We start from the raw sequence: 16,718 nt of genomic DNA on the forward strand, positions 1-16,718 counted from the left end.
TGGACCGCAGGGAGAACATACACGGGAACAAGAGAGCTCAAGCAGGATATAGCAAAACAATGACCAACAAACATGGGATGCAGGAACAAGGTTTAAATATATTAACTTAAGACTAGAAATGAGGAGCAGGTGAAAGCAAGGACAGGTGTGGAAAACTAAACGAGGAGTGGAGAAAATGAAACTAAGGATTGGAACCAAAATAACACACAAGACAGGGAAACCATGGAAACAGGCGTAAGCTGGAAAAGAGGTAATCAGGAAGCCAGGGAAATGGGAGATGCTCCGGCCCGAGAACATGACAGTACTCTGCTCCCCACCACGTGACTGCCGAAGATGTGGAGCAGGGACAGGACCCAGACGAGACAAAAGGAACAGACACAGAAACAGAAAACTCAACAAGAGCAGACACAGAAACTGGGGCAACAGGAGCAGGCAGAGAAGAAGTCGAGACAGGCCCAGGGGTAGGTACAACACTTGGGGCAGGATGAGGGACTGAAGCACAACCAGAAACATGGTCGGAAACATGGAAGAAACATGGTAGTTTAATAACAGAAACAACAGAAACAAACAAAAAGGATAAGAGGCCAATTCAGGGTGATTATAGATCAGGAAAGAAACATACGAGAGTACTGAGATAACATACAGCAGACAGGAGAACAGAAATAACTTAACGAACAAGCATGAACTGGGAGAGCGATACAGACAAAGAAGGCAACATCAACTAAAACAACAATAGAAATCATGTAGGACTAAACAAGAGAATGACAATAGTAAACAGAAAGAGTAACTTAATTTGGAACACAGAGAATGAGTACAACGTAACCAGAAGCGAGGCAGAGTTAGAACATCGAAGATACATAGACCAACAAACCTGAGATGCAGTAACACGGTTTAAATACACAAAGCTAACAAGACTATAAAGAAAGGGCAGGTGAAAACAATGACGGGTGTGGAAAACAAACGAGGGGTGGAGAAAATGAAACTAAAGACTGGAACACACGGAAGAAATCATGAAGTCAGAGAAACAGGAGAAGCTCCAGTCCGCGAACATGACAGTACCCCCCCTTACCGCACTGTTCCCGAAGCGTGGAACAAACCAAATTAAGGCAACCTTAGAAAAAGCCATGAGCAGGAACAGAAGGGCAAGCGACACCAACAGGAACCAAACAGGCAAGTTGAGGAGCAGGTACAGAACCAAGACAAGACAAAAGGAACAGATAAAGAAAGAGTAGACCCCATAGAAGACACAGAAACCGGGGTAACAGGAGAAGGCCAAGAAGTCAAGAGGTCTGGGGGGAGGTACAAGACCAGGGACAAGGCCCCTGACAGGCACAGGGGTAGGGGCAGAATGAGGAACCGAACACAGGATATGACAGGACAAAGGAGTGGGACAGGTAACATGGTTGGGACTGGATCTGGGCACAGAGACAAGAGAGGAAAGAAGAGGAGAAGTGGTAGACTTGGGCATAGCTGTGGGAATGGGGACAGGGGTAGTGGCAAAGACAGAGATTATTCAGACTACAACAGCTACCAGTACAAGAACAAAATGTATAGCAGGCATGGCTACAGACACAGGAACAGGCAGGGGAATGCTAACACCACAAGGCAGGGTCCCAGATCTCATGTAGTTTACATAAACAGGCACAGACACTTGGACAGGCACGAGGATAAACGCAGGAAAAGGAGCTGGCAAAACCAGAACCAGGGACATCCGGGACATCCGGAGGCATGGCAGTGGTGTCCATCGGCAGGTCCATTAGATCTGGAGACACAGCTGTGACGTTCAGTGGTGGTGGATCTGGGGCTGTGGCTGCGGCATCCAGTGGCGGGTCCGGGAGATCCGGAGACGCGGCAGCGGCAGGTTCAGGAGATCCGGAGATGCAGCAGCGGCAGGTCCGGGAGATCCGGAGGTGTGGCAGCGGCATCCAGAGGCAAGTCCGGAGGTGCGGTTGTGGTATCCAGTGGCGGCGGGTTCAGAGGCGCAGTTGTGGCATCCAGCGGTGGCGGGTCCGGAGGCGCAAGTTGCGGCATCCAGCGGCGGTGGGTCCAGAGGCACGGCTGCGGTATTCAGCAGCGGTGGGTCCGATGGGTTTGGCGGCGCAGCTACAGGAACAGACCTGGTAACAGAACGGGCGGCATCTCTCACTCCAGCAACCACCGGATCTGGATCAAGAAGGGCGGTATCCCTCACGCCAGGAACAGGAACTGGATTAGGATGGGCGGTGTATCTCATGCCAGGAACATTCTTGGTCGCAGCATCCACTATGCCGGGAACAGGATCAGGACAGGCGGCATCTCTCACGCCTGGAACAGGATCAAGACATGTGGCGTCTCTCACGCCAGGAACCAAATCAGGATGGGCGGCGTCTCTCACGCCGGGAACGGGAACCAGAACAGATTTGGCAGCGTCTCTCACACCAGGTATGGGATCAGGACGGGCGGCATCTCTCATGCTGGGAACCAGATCAGGACGGGCGGCGTCTCTCACGCCGGGAATGGGAACCGGTACTGACTTGGCAGCGTCTTTCACATCGGGGGCAGGGACTGGCTGGGTGGCGTCTTCCACACCAGAGGCATGGACTGGCTGGGCAGCTATGGTAATGGGTACGGGGGTACTACTGGTTATTGGTTCTAGATGATTTTCGGGGTCTTGATCCCGAAAATGTAGCCCTTAACATTTCAAAAAAATCCCTCTAACGTCCTTATCTCCTCCTCTTTCTGAGTGCTGAGAATGTCCACCCACTGTAAGGCCTTTCCTTCTAAATACTGGCACAAAAAGCAAACCTTAAGACAGTCAGAAGGATTGGGGCAGATGAGGTACTTGAAGCACAGCTGGCTCTGTAATATAAACCCCTCCATGGAACCCTCTCCACTGAATTCCCCAGGGGAACATATAGTGGAGGGGAGAGACCAGGGCTTACCAGTCTTCAGGCGATCTAATAAATCCAAATAAAATGCCCCAGGGTCCATAGTCCCTAGAGACCCATCAAGGCCTACAGCTTGTACGATACTGCCAACTTCAGTAGGACAAGCATTACCAAGTCCCTCTTGGTCCAGTCCTACGAGTTGTGACTCCTCGATGATAGCATCAGGATACTTGGAGTGTGGGCACTTAACAGGCATTTGAACTACATTGGTCTTCTTTGACTGGTGTCGAGAATTCCTTGTCCCTACAGTGCCAGGGGAATTGTTCTGCCTGGTGTGGTTTTGCTGAAAGAACTTGTCTTCACAGCTATATGACCATTGTTGAGGGAGGCGTGTACTTGCTGTGTTCTTAGTGGGTTGGTCATTTTCTAATGTGGGTGAGGTGGATAACGAACACATGTGCACCTTGGACCAGCACCTTGGGAACCAGCACCTTGGACTTGAGCACAAGCAGAATCAAAAACAGGAGAAGACATAGTAAAAATGATAAACAGGACAATGTCAATAAAGAAATAGTTTAATAACAAACACCAGAAACAAACAAAAAGGATAAGAAGCCAATTCAGGGTGATTATAGATCAGGAAAGAAACATACGAGAGTATTGAGATAACAGAGCAGACAGAAGAACAGACATAACTTAACAAACATGAACTGGGAGGGCGATACAGACAAAGAAAGCAACATCAACTATAACACCAATATCATTTAGGACTAAACAAGAGATATATCCAAGCGACAAGAGAATGACAATAGTAAACGGAAAGAGTAACTTAATTAGGAACACTGAGAATGAGTACAACGTAACCAGAAGCGAGGCAGAGTTAGAACATCGAAGATACATAGACCAACAAACCTGAGAGGCAGTAACACAGTTTAAATACACAAAGCTAACAAGACTATAAACAAGGGGCAGGTGAAGACAATGACGGGTGTGGAAAACAAACGAGGGGTGGAGAAAACAAAACTAAAGACTGGAACAAACGGAAGAGCTCATGAAGCCAGGAGATGCTCCGGATCGCAAGCATGACAGCGGGGAGAAAATCCATGGGAACAAGAAAGCTCTAGCTGGATATAGCAAAACAATGACCAACAAACATGAGATGCAGGAACAAGATTTAAATACATGAACTTAACAAGACTAGAAACTAGGTGCAGGTGACTGCAATGACGGGTGTGGAAAAATGAACGAGTTGTGGAGAAAACAAAACTAAGGCCTGGAACAAAAATAACACACGAGACAGGGAAACCATGGAAACAGGTGAAAGCTGGAAAACAGGAAGCCGGGGAAACGGGAGACGCTCCGGTCCATGAATGTGACACAGAGCAAGAGAAGATGAGGAAGGTGAAGGCAACATATATATGACACTCCTGCCATAATCTCTATGAATGTGTGATGATGTCATAATCGACAAAGATAAAGCTGTAAACAAGCATCCATGTTGCAGTAACATTTTCTACACACTGGATTTGTGAGCATATCCATCATTCTGTATTGATGGTAACAGTAAAAAAAAAAAATACTACTAAAGAAATTTATCCTAACACATAATTTGTACAATAATTAAATCCTAGGGTGAACGGAGGCAATGCTCCAGACATTACACTAATAAAAGCACAGTCAATGATGACTTGCTAGGGACTTGCCAGTTTGATACTACCTCAGTACTCACTATATGTTTAGTTTCCACAAAGCATGCAACAGCAGCCAGTCCTAATTCTTAAGAAGTTGATAATGTATACTTAGAGCAAAGCTACTGTTATAACAGTAAAATAACCCCATGTTTCTCTTTTTAAGAGCTGCAGTGACTCTGTAGTCAGGACAATAGCAACTGCTGTTGTCCATTACCAGGTGCACTACCCCATTAACACCTGAGCATGAAGACAAACAAAGGAATGCCAGGTATCCATAGGCTAATAAGGTCTGAGTTCCACAGACACCTGCCTTGTTGTTTACTGTAATAGATAATCAACAAAAATAAACAAGTAAAGATTTAAGTGTATATGTTGTCAAAGGATCTATTTATGGTTTGTGCAGCTAATATAAAGCTATAAAGCTGTTAAACAAATAGACAGCCAGCATCTAAGAATGTTCTCTATAAGGACCCTAAGGGGGTTCTGGGGGTGTGTGGATACTGTGGTTCAGGAATAACTGTCTAGTTATCAGGAGAGGAGAACAATCAAAGGAGGTGAAAGACAGCAAGGTGATTGTGTGAAACTCACTGGAGAGAACAAATTGGAGAGAAAATGATACAATGTAATCTCCAGTTCCTAACATGTGGGAAGTGTCTAATTCTGAAAGCACACTGGAGAACAGGCAGAAATGTTATATGTTAATGCAGTTCTTAAAATGACATCAATTTTTCAGATGCAGCTAATAGTTACATTTAAAGAGGGTGGACAGTGGCACTGTTGCATGCATCTGATTAAATCCAAATTGATTAACAAACATGACTATACAGAGTACTGAATATTTATACTTACTGAATATTTACTTAACTACATTTATATATGAAATATAATTTAAGATTCTACAGGATGCTATCCCTGTGGAAAAGAGGCACCTGTTTCAATAAAGCTGTGCTCTAGACACCTGTTGGTAAAGTCAAAGATAAATCAATAGGCACTGAGTGCTGGAGATTAAATGAAGTGTTCTGGGCTGTAGGGGGAGCAGGGTGCTTTATTAAAGCCATTCATTCCAGCAGAGAGACAGAAAAGCAGAGCCTCTCTCTCTTTATGTGATAAGGATGGACAACTGAGGAGATGGGAGACATTACCAGAACCAGGTGTTTAGTACGTATAGCCATGGCTGACTCTCTCTCTCTCTGTTTTCCTATATCTCTCTCTCATTTTTACACACAAACAGACCAGCCCCCTGCAGTTTCTCTTTCACATACAGACATATGCACACACACACACACACACACACACACACACACACACACACACACACACACACACACACACACACACACACACACAATCACTGATAAGACCCTGCAGAGACACCACTTAGATAAACACTTGATCCCAGACATGTGAAGGACACTCACACACACTCACACACACACTCACAAACACACTCACAAACACAAACACACACACACACACACACACACACACACACACACACACACACACAGATTCAGCTACCAACTTTTCAGTCATTATGACGTAGGTTTTTGATTGCACAGCTCTCTGTTACGTAAACAGTTTGCTCAGTAAGGGAATTGGAAGATCTGGCCACATAATTCTCCACCTTTTTTGTTCATACTCACATCTTTCTCATCCATTTCTTTGCACAGGCTTTCATTTCTACATTTACAGCAGCCAGTCTCTGCACACGCACTAGAGCCTGAAGTGCAAGGCTGACCTTCAATCCCATTCTTTTCTCTTTATGGCAACCAGTGTCCAACAGTGCTACAGCTGTTCACCTGTTTTCTCCCTGACCTTTTACAGTATGTAATTGCACCTGTTTCTCTGTGCTTCTCTGGGTTAGGGGCTGAGAGTTACTAATGCATTCTGAAGTCATCAATACAGAAATTGTGTAATCATGCAAAAATGTCGTCTATAAAATTGCTTCCATAATTTGTGTTATTCACCTACTGCAAAAGGCCAAAGGCTACTTGCCCAAAACCACAGTGGGAAAACGAGAGAGAACGATAGAAGGAACGAAAAAGAGGGAAATAGAGAGTGAGGAAGTAAGGGAACGTGATGGAGAGAAGGACGGAGACAAAAGGAAATGGAAAAGGAGGGGGAAGGAAGGAGAAAAAAGTAAAAGATGCCAAAAGCTAAAATACAGTCATCTTAAGAGACTAAGATGCAAAAGAAATGTCAGAACAGCAAAACTCTAGAGCTTGCATCAAAACTCTAGAGCTTGCATCAAAACTCTAGAGCTTGCATCAAAACTCTAGAGCGTGCATCAAAAGTCTAGCTAGTATGCTATATATCTTTAGTAGCTGTATGATGTCTGGCCATGTCAGCATGAAAGACTAATGAGCAAGGTAAATGGCAACAAAAGAAAAGAGAATTAAGCTCAATTCACACACAAAATACACTTACCGTGGCCTACAGCACCAAGCTGCCTTTGTAAATGAGCCACACAGCTCCAACTTAGGGAAAGCCACACAGCCTCACCTTCAGTTTCTTTACATTCACTTTCCTGCACCAAAGAGGGGGAATCAAGTTTCTTGGCAGAGATAATTAGTGGAGGCTATAAACATGACTGGGAAGCATGGAAATAACAACAGTGTGTTTTTTCTTGTTGTGCCCTACGCACTCTTTGAGAACCATGCAGGCCTAAGAAACTATTGCTGCTCTTCTCTGTAAGGAAGACTGAGGATCAGAGTATATCTAACTAATCTATAGTTAAACAATTAGTATGTTTCAGCCTACAGAATTTCTCTAATAGCTACTATTGTATTTGTTAGTGTAGTGTTAGGTCCCTCTACTGGTAGGATACTGGTAGTAAATGCTACAGTTGATGTGTTATAGGTCCTTTGAAAAAACAAGGATGTTTTCTCCTTTCATTTTTGAATTTGTATATTGTGCTTGAACACATTTTAATATTCAGGACTATGCACATTAGAAAGCTGAAAAACCCAATTTTAAACAATGAACTTACACAAGCTAATAAATAAACCACAGCATACCACATAGGCAAATCTCATGTGCTGATATATAGTCAAATATTCTCTTTATCAAATAGAGTCATAGAGTGATACACAGAGTCTCCTTCATGACAGTCAGTATTTGTACCTGTATTTGCATGACCATGAAAATAAGAAAACAATTGGTCTGGAAAATCTGATTGTACCAGTTAAAAGTATGTGGTCTGAGACTATTCAACTAAATCTACTGGACAATGCAAAGCTTTTAGAACTCTAATTTCAACTCTCTGTTGCTAAATTTCAAAGAACTGAGAAGAAAAAGTGATTGTCACTGAGTGCAACCATTCACCACTGTTCAACAATTTTCTCAAAGTTCACCCTAAGACCCCAAGAAGAACAATAGAATAAGAAATAGTTAAATATCTACAATGTCTTTGCACAAACTGCTAGGTTATTTTGATATCAGTTACTACTGCACAGTGGGACTTTTCAATCTGAAATATGTACCTTGCAAGATTATTATAGAACAATATCTACTATTATAGATAAATACATGTACTATAATAGACCAAACTAAGTCATACTTATGAAGTTTTTTGATACCTTTGTTTCAGACATTTGCTGATTCATGGTTTTTAATGGTAAGCTTAATATGTAGAAGTATAAAGTCAGTAAGACTAATAATTTTAGAAAATCCCTCTGTATGATGCTGGTTGTGCTGCTGCAGCAAGCACTGTGGTTGTTACACTTTCCTCCTTGACAGAGCAGTCCTTACTTTCAGTTTGTAAGGGTTCTTACCAGGCCGAGGCCCCCTCTGGCCACCAGAGGGAGGCCTCGAGTCAGGCACACTACTAATCAGGCTTGATGCCCAACAGCTGGGCTAGACCTATATAAGGCCAATGACGCAGCCACTCAGTGTTGGGTCTTTGCTAAAGATTTGAGCCAAGCTCCTACCCAGTAACTTTGGGTCTTGAGTTCTGTGAGCCCTTGTGCTACTCTTCACTTCTACTCTGTGAGGGTGTCTGTTTTTACACATTCCCTTCCCTCTCATATCTGTCTCTCTCTCCCAAGGCTCCCCTTAGCTGTTACTGTTCCTCCCTGTTTTCTGATTTGTTTGGGAAGTTTTAGTTTGGTTTTCCCCAGTGTATCGGGGCTTCCAATTTTCCTGTGGCGTCCTTGGTTCTCCCTTTTCCCATGCTCTGCATGGTGTTTCCCCTCGTTTTGTTGTCCTCCATTCCTCTGAAGAGCGATATACGAACAGTTAGTTTTCTAGCGGGTGTTTGTTTGCCTTGCAACAAGGCGGCCGGGCTTCAACTCCCCACCTTTAGTTATTTACTTTTCTTGTTTTACCTGTTCTATGATCTAACCGTTTCGCACATGGGCCCCCCATCATTAGAGTGTGGTTACTCCCCCAGTAGACTGTGGGTATCATCACTGATCTGACCAGAGTTTCAGCCCCTGTTACACAGTTATGCGTCTTATCAGAACAAGGCTTCTACAAGGCTAGAGGGTTGGCAGGGAGTAAGTGAGGGTGAATGAGAGAGTGCATAGAGATGAGTGGTGGAGTGAAAGAGAAGCTGTCATTGCTGAGGTGTAGCAGTCTAGAAATAAATGGATGCCAAGAGCACTAAAAGGGGGAAGGATTGAGTTTCAGGGCTTGGAGAGGGCATATTCAGGCTATACTGAAGAGAGCATATTCAGGCTATACTAGTGAGTGCATGCTCAGGGTTTACTGGAGAGAGCATACTCAGGTTTTACTGAAGAGAGCTTATTCAGACTATAGGGGAGAGAGAGTGCTCAGAAGATTGGAGAGTGCATTAAGGATTTACTATAGACAGCACACTAAACTTTTTCTAGGGTGAGCACTCTAAGGCTTTTCTATAGATAGGTATATTAAGGCTTTACTATAATCAGTGTACTAAAGTTTTACTATTCAGAATAATTCAAGTTTACTATGAGTGCGTAAGATTAATTGCTGAATAGGCAATAAAACATTGGGCCTAATGTAAGAATGTGACTGTATTTAAAGTCCATGGGCATGGTGGTTATGTGCACGTCAGGCTTTAGCAGTTCATATTAAATTGTCATCAGAGTAAAAGTCGAGTACTAGTGTCAAAAAGGACAACTACAACATGACTATACATCAGCTTTAATTTTAGTATCCGACCTTGCCATTTAAGATTGGGAAAAAAAACTGTATAAATGAATGGACAACTCTTTTTCTGGCAATCCAAAGGAGGCAACTGCTATGTTAATTCTGCTATGTTCAATTTTTCATTGTACTTAAAGTTCTTTATAAATTGCTTTTACTAAGTAGTTTCTGACCTACTTACTAAAAATGTACCCAGGCTTTCTAACATAAATTGACAACTGTGTGATGACAGTTAACATTAGGCTACTTATCTTCATTTACAAAGATCTTAGTGAACCTACAGTTACAAGTTTGTTTGTTTTTTTGTCACTGTAAAACTTGCACATAATAGAATCTGATACAATGTTAGCACTAGCATAAAAGACGCATACTAATTGTTATGTAATCAGCAACATGCATGCTGTATATTTGCAAGGTGAACTTACCAGGATCTTTGAGACATGTTTGCTGTGGAAATCAGGAAATCAACAGGTCCTCTCTAGTAACTCAAACCAGATGGAAGACTGTACAAAGTGATGTGCTCACGACAGCTACTGATTACACAGCTGTAATCCCTTGCTCTGGATGAGGCATGAGTACAAAGCACTTCACTTAGTTTTTTTTTGTGTGTGTGTGTGTGTGTGTGTGTGTGTGTGTGTGTGTGTGTGTGTGTGTGGAGAAGGGAGTGAGGTAGATGACTGGGAAGGCAATAAGAGGAGAGGGGGTATGAATGGGCTGAAAAGCCCACAGATAGGATGGAATGCACAAATAGGTTGGAAGGTTGTATTAATGAGGCAACAACTAAACAGAGCAAGTGATCCTGCGAGTACATAGCACATGTACCGGAGCGTTGAATAAATCATAGACTAGGGAGAGTTGATGTTTGACACACTTCAATAAATCTTGAACAGTCCTACATACAAGCACAGATACAGCAACATGAATTCAGCTATAACTAAAGAAAAATCACATACGCACACACACAACAAACAAAAATAAAAAACAACAAAAGCCTCTGATAGTCATATGCTTGGCAAATTAAACTTATAGGAATGTTAGATGCGTCAATGAACATTCATTATGCTGCCGCAAAGATTTCCTGGAAGTGCCAGTGGGTAAATGTTGACACATTTTAACTAGCCTCCAGGCTAGCACTGTTTGTTTCATGCCATGATCTTACAGGCTAACCTTTACCAATCCAGTCTTCTTAATCAAGTGGTAGTGCAAGATATATAATTAACTACTTAATGCAAATAGAAAGTAAAGTATATGGCATGAAAATTCTGGAACCGGAAAAGCCAGAAATGCATTATGCAGACACAATCAGTGTGCACTATATAAGTGTACTGTTCCTTAGCTGTATTGTATTCACCATGCCTGGCCTCCGGAACAGTTAACAGCTTTCTGGGGGAGACTGAACAGCAGGTGAAGAGTAAGATGTAGGGATGCCACCTGTTAGCAAGGTAACTGCTTGCCAAATTTAATCTCCCTAACTCTCAATTGCATAGTGGAGTCATCATTGTTAGGCAAATATCCAACTGTGAGTCCCAGCTATGAGTGTTCCCAACAAAGCTGAATTTATTCTCTGATTCAAGTGGGATTATCACATCTTTTCTATAGTTCCTGTTGTTGGTGTACACATTCTGGGTTGTATTACACATCTAGTTAACAAGCACATCTTCAGATAGTCAGTCTTATGGCTTTAATGAACACTGATTATTGGCAACACAAAAACACACAGGGTGCAGGTGAGGTTTTACAGCCACTACAGGTTTATAGTATTCACCTTGCCAATAGTACTAATATAAATAGAATCACACCATCTGGCTGATCTTTCTCTGAGCAACCTAGAACACACAGGCGCACTGTATGGCTGAATGTAGTAACAACCGTTACATGGCCAACCTAACAAACCACTTTTTTTCATCACACTGTTAGTGTGGGATGGTGGTAGTTGGGGGCAGGTGTGTTAAAAGAAATGCATATTACTTACCGAGTTCGAAGAGCAGTGATGGTAGATTTGTCAATCCTGTGTTCAGAGGGAAAGAAAGTGATTTTAGGATAAGGTATCAAACCTCCATACAGTAAATTTGATATATCATTCAGCATATCCCATGCTTTGCAGTTTTTTTTTTCTGTGTTTCAACACAACTGATTCAACTGATTGAGCAACAAGAAAACAAAAATGCACTATTTGTGGTCAAGAATCCAAAATATACTTAATATCTAATTATCAAAAGCTGTGGGCAAAGAAATAATTAAAATATTGTTTCAAAAGGGGTTTTCTTCCCTACAGAATTTCATCCAAGTGTTATTTTGTTGTCACTACCTGTTAGTGAGGAACTGCGACAGTGCTATTTAGCCTGACATCCATTAACTATGACTATGTTCTCATAAATATCAGCACAATGCAATAAACTTAGTAACAATAAATTGGTGTACATTTTGAAGCTTGAGAGAAGCTTCAGTGAGTATTGCCATCCCTACTTTTTACATAATTGTCAAAAGTAATGAATCTTTAGCCAGGCTGAAATATCATCAGGTGTGCCTAGATAAAGAGAATACTATCCAGGAACAGTGTGCATGCATTTGGAGACTGTGTTTAGAACAGGAGGCTAGTCCACACAAGCCCTAACAGTGCTACGTCAGGCTCAGAGGAACCAAAAAAAGAAGGAAACCTTTCCAATGGCCCAAAAAGTGAATTCATGGAAGTGGGACTGGAAGATGCTAGAGGGACATGGAGAGAGTGAAAGAATGAGAGAGTAAGAAAAAATAAAATTAAAACATATAGGCATATACTGAATATATGTGTAATTCATCTGTCAGGATAAGAGAGAACCTTTTTTCACATTTTCTGTTTCTCTTTATAGATCATAGGTGAGTTATAGGGAACTGGAACATTTGTCAATAGATGGTATGGTTTTTTTTGACTGGGGTAGGGTTGTGTCAGTGTGGGGCCTGTGGTTTGACTGGGTGTGGTGGTAAGAGTGAGAAAGGAAGGGCGTGTGTGCAAGTGTATGACAGATTTTCCCACAGCATGCAAAAAGCTGACATACAGCAATTCCATAAACAGAACATGTTGGCTATGTTCTGAAAGAAACACAAAGTGCTCATTTTATTCTGCAAACTAGTAGCAATTAGTACAAGGGCAACAATGCAATCTTCACACCTACAGTGTGAGTACACCTCTCTAGGTGCTAAGGTTTCCACTAGCTTTGTTCTCTGGACACTTACTCTGTTTTGGTAATGAACAGATCTAGATGTAAGTAAACAGCTATATGCTTGATGGCAAAGGTATCAGAAATAAACATCTTTCTTTTAACTTCTGAATGTCGCGCGCGCACACACACACACACACACACACACACACACACACACACACACACACACACACATATATCAGCAAGAGTAATGAATCAGAAGAAAAGTTAAAAATAACCTATTTTTTTGCACAGCAATGGCTAAACTTGTAAAGAAGGTATGAAAAAGATGGAGAATTGTAGTGAGAGATAGTGAAGTAAGTGCTAAAACAAAAAAGTCAGCACCACTATTTCAGCACCACTGTCATAAATAAAGCATTCACCCTCTCTTATGGCACTGACTAAAACAACCACATTCAATATTTCAGTGCACAGGGACACATGTACATTTATCATACCCACAAAGAATGATAAAGTCACATATTTAAATACAAACATAAACATTAGAATCAGAATCTCTTTTATTTGCCAGGTATGGTATGTTACATATACAACATATTTACCTCAGTTAGTGCACATGTAACATACCAAACATACTGACACACTGGACTATTTACAGTTATACAGTGAGTACAGAGGATAATTAAGAAATGAGACAAATCAAATTATCTATTTTAAAATAAAAGTAAAAAGAACAGAGATTAAAAAAAAAAAGAGAAACTGTGCAAAACTGATGCGTGTATGTGTGATAATACTAATATGTCCTAGAATATTTCTCCTGTATTAACCCGTCTGGCTAGCTGAGGAAAGCATGAATAAAAACAGTGTGTGTGCCAAACTGAGCAGAATGCTTAGAACACTTGCTTAGTCAGAGCATGACAGTGTATCTGGCAGATTACTTGTCACTGAAAAGACACGCTCAGTAGTCATCAGAGGTGTGGCCTAACTTAAAAATATTAGAACATGATATAATTGACAGGATGTAAACTTAACACATCTGGTTTTATTTTATAAGGAACACCTAACCTTAACAATGCTTGATAGAGTTTTGGCCTCAGACATCCCTACTGAAATTCCATACAGTATCAGGTTGTAAAACCTAACTTGGCCGTGTCCTCAACCTTGACTAAAGGTGTTCAGTGCTTCATTTTAAGTGCACATCAGTGATGATAAGCAAATGCATGCTTATATGTAGCAATAAAATCTCTTATTCAAATCATGTACACATACTCTCCGTCCATCACACACAGACGCACACACAAATGCACATCCAGATGCACACATGTTCACACACACACAAACGCTGCCTCCAACACACGTTCACACTTTAGCTAGCACACAGCTCCTGCTCCATGTGTGGTACCTACCATCCAAATCCTCCAAAGGACACGCTCCTCTTCCTCCTCAGCATGCTTGCTCTTTTACTGCTCTTTGTCCGTCCCGCTCTCTCTTTTTAAATGCACGTCTCCAACTGTTTCAATTGCACTCCCCCTTTTTCTCCCTCTACAATCCTCCCTCTCTTTGTGTGTTTGTGTGTAGTATGATCTCTCTCTCTCTCTCTCTCTCTCTCTGTGACAGTTTTTGATTCCTGCACCTGCTACGCTGCTCCGTCTCACTTTAGCGCTCCACTCCACACAAGAAAGCAAGAAAGAGAGGAAGGAAGAGCAGAGGGGTAAGGGAGGTGGGGCTGGATGCAGTCATTTCACCATCTCTCACCCTCTTATTTTGAATGTGCGTATGTCACAACTGTTTTAATCAAAACATATCAACCTTCTCCAGCTATGCAACAAAGAATGATGGCAACAAATAATGGTGGTCCAAAAATCTGACATTTTTTCTATGAAGGAAAAATAGTATCAATTATGATCATTTTTTCTATAAAGAAAACATAGCATTGATGATGACATCAGGACCTTCATATACAAAAGACCATAACCCAAATATTTTTTGGGATTTGCTTATAGTTACATCACCATTGTTTGCAAATAAACATCATTAACAACAACAAGAAGATATGTAACTGAGAGATATAAAAAAATGGATTTGCTTTTTATATCACCACTCCTTGCAAATAAACACATAAACAAACAGCAAATAAAAGGCTAATTTCTTATTACTGTCAAGCAAAAGAATATTGAACAATAAATATTTACCTTGTCTGAATACAGTAAAGGTGATTGAAATAAAAAGTATTTTCAAATCACAAAGTATGAATGTTGAAATATGTAGGATCCTTTGTACTGGTGTTAAGAACTCAAATATCTATTTATCATTAAACCAGCAGTGAAGCCCAGATATTGTGTCAATGTGTTTATTATTAAACAAACAAACAAACAATAGTGCCCCCAGCTGGTGTGAGGCTTCACATACAGAGTGCTCAAACAATAGGTTTGCATTCTTAAACATAGATTACATGAGTTCACACTGTGAGTTTCACATTTTTAAAAAATCATAAATCTTTTCATATGGCTCAGTGCTTTTTAATAATAACTGAATAATGTCAGAATACTAATAAATTAAAATCACAGAAATGAAAATACAATGAAAATTTTTATAACACACACACACACACACACACACACACACACACAGTCATATATATATATATATATATATTCTCCCTGATCTTGTTGATTTTCATGAGGTGATAAAATGCAGGATTTAGTTACTGATTTCATGTGACTGCTAAAACTGAGATCAGAGTCTACTGTACGCCAAGGTTACAATCTACCTCTTTAGATTTGAGTCCCAGTAGGCAGCTTTTCTGGCCTCTTATCGCTCCAAATATAACAATCACTGTTTTTTTCTTTACACAAATGCAGGAGATTTTGGTTCATCCAGTGAGTAATACAGTTAATAATACACTCAAAGTGAGTTGGGGGGACTGTAGTTGTTCTGGAAGAGGGCTAGGTAAATCCGTGTGTTGTCTACATGTCTGTGGTAAGACAGACCTAAATCTTTAAGATTTGGACAAGAGGAAGCATATATAAGTTAAATGAAAGCAGCCCAGTAATTGAACCCTGGGGGGCACCACAAGTCATCGGCATTCTTTCATAAACATTATTTTCTATTTCAACAAAGACTCCAACACCTGTTTCAAGACTATGAGAATTTTATAGCTAATCGTATCAAAAGCTGCACTGAGAGCGAACAGTAGTAAAACTGATACTTTCCCAGTCTGTATTTAAAATTAATGTCATAATTTACGTTAATTAGAGCAGCCTCAATACTATGAGTAAGACGCAATCCTGACTGAAATTTGTCTAGACAGCTTTTTAAGGATAGAAAGCTTGTATGTTGCTAGAAGTCAGTAATTATGTCAATGAACGAATGTTTTGAAATGGGTCTGTGAATACTTAACCGAGGTGTTTCCAGATTTTTCTTTTTTAAAGAGCGGTTTCATAACTGCAGTTTTTTAGTGAGATAGGAAAAACGCTTGATAAGAGTCAGGTGTTTACTGTCGGAAGTATCTCGGCTGCTACTGAGTGAAACAAATTATTTAATAAGTGGAACTGGGTGAAAACAGTTGTGAGTGAAATTCCTGCGAAATGAGTTTGGCACCACCTGTCTTGCGTTGGCTTACGCAGCTCTGTCAAAATTTGAAAATTCTGGGACACACGCGACAAAACAGATTGCGCATTGCTGCCCTAGAGTAAGTGTTGCTCAATTTACTGAATTCAATAAACAATGAAATAATAGTGTAATGAGAAATTGAAATGACTAAGTTTTAGATCGAATGTTGGATTAATAAGTAAACATATACACACAGTTACAGTTATATATGGACATTCTTTCAGTCATTTTTATAACCGAAGCTTTTGGATACTAGATTTCACTAATATTGGCCTGTTTCA

General features: G+C 41.0%; 1 protein-coding gene across 3 annotated transcripts in view; it reads right to left on the bottom strand.

Moving 5' to 3' along the window:
• rap1gap2b (RAP1 GTPase activating protein 2b) overlaps window positions 1-14,539 on the bottom strand; it is a 28,065-nt gene extending 13,526 nt beyond the window's left edge. For 2 of the 3 annotated variants that reach the window (XM_027003632.2, XM_027003649.2), the window contains exons 1-2: window positions 14,232-14,537; window positions 11,658-11,693 (exon numbers count right to left, since the gene is read on the bottom strand). In XM_027003632.2, the coding sequence (XP_026859433.2) occupies window positions 11,658-11,693; window positions 14,232-14,275 (80 nt within the window). In that variant the 5' untranslated portion in view covers window positions 14,276-14,537. Of the gene's footprint in view, window positions 1-11,657; window positions 11,694-14,231 lie in introns of all 3 variants that reach the window. The other variant, XM_035526773.1, reaches the window with a different exon arrangement.
• Between the last annotated feature and the right edge of the window lie 2,179 nt (window positions 14,540-16,718).

The sequence above is a fragment of the Electrophorus electricus genome, chromosome 6, assembly GCF_013358815.1.
Source record: "Electrophorus electricus isolate fEleEle1 chromosome 6, fEleEle1.pri, whole genome shotgun sequence".
NCBI classification, from domain to species: domain Eukaryota; kingdom Metazoa; phylum Chordata; class Actinopteri; order Gymnotiformes; family Gymnotidae; genus Electrophorus; species Electrophorus electricus.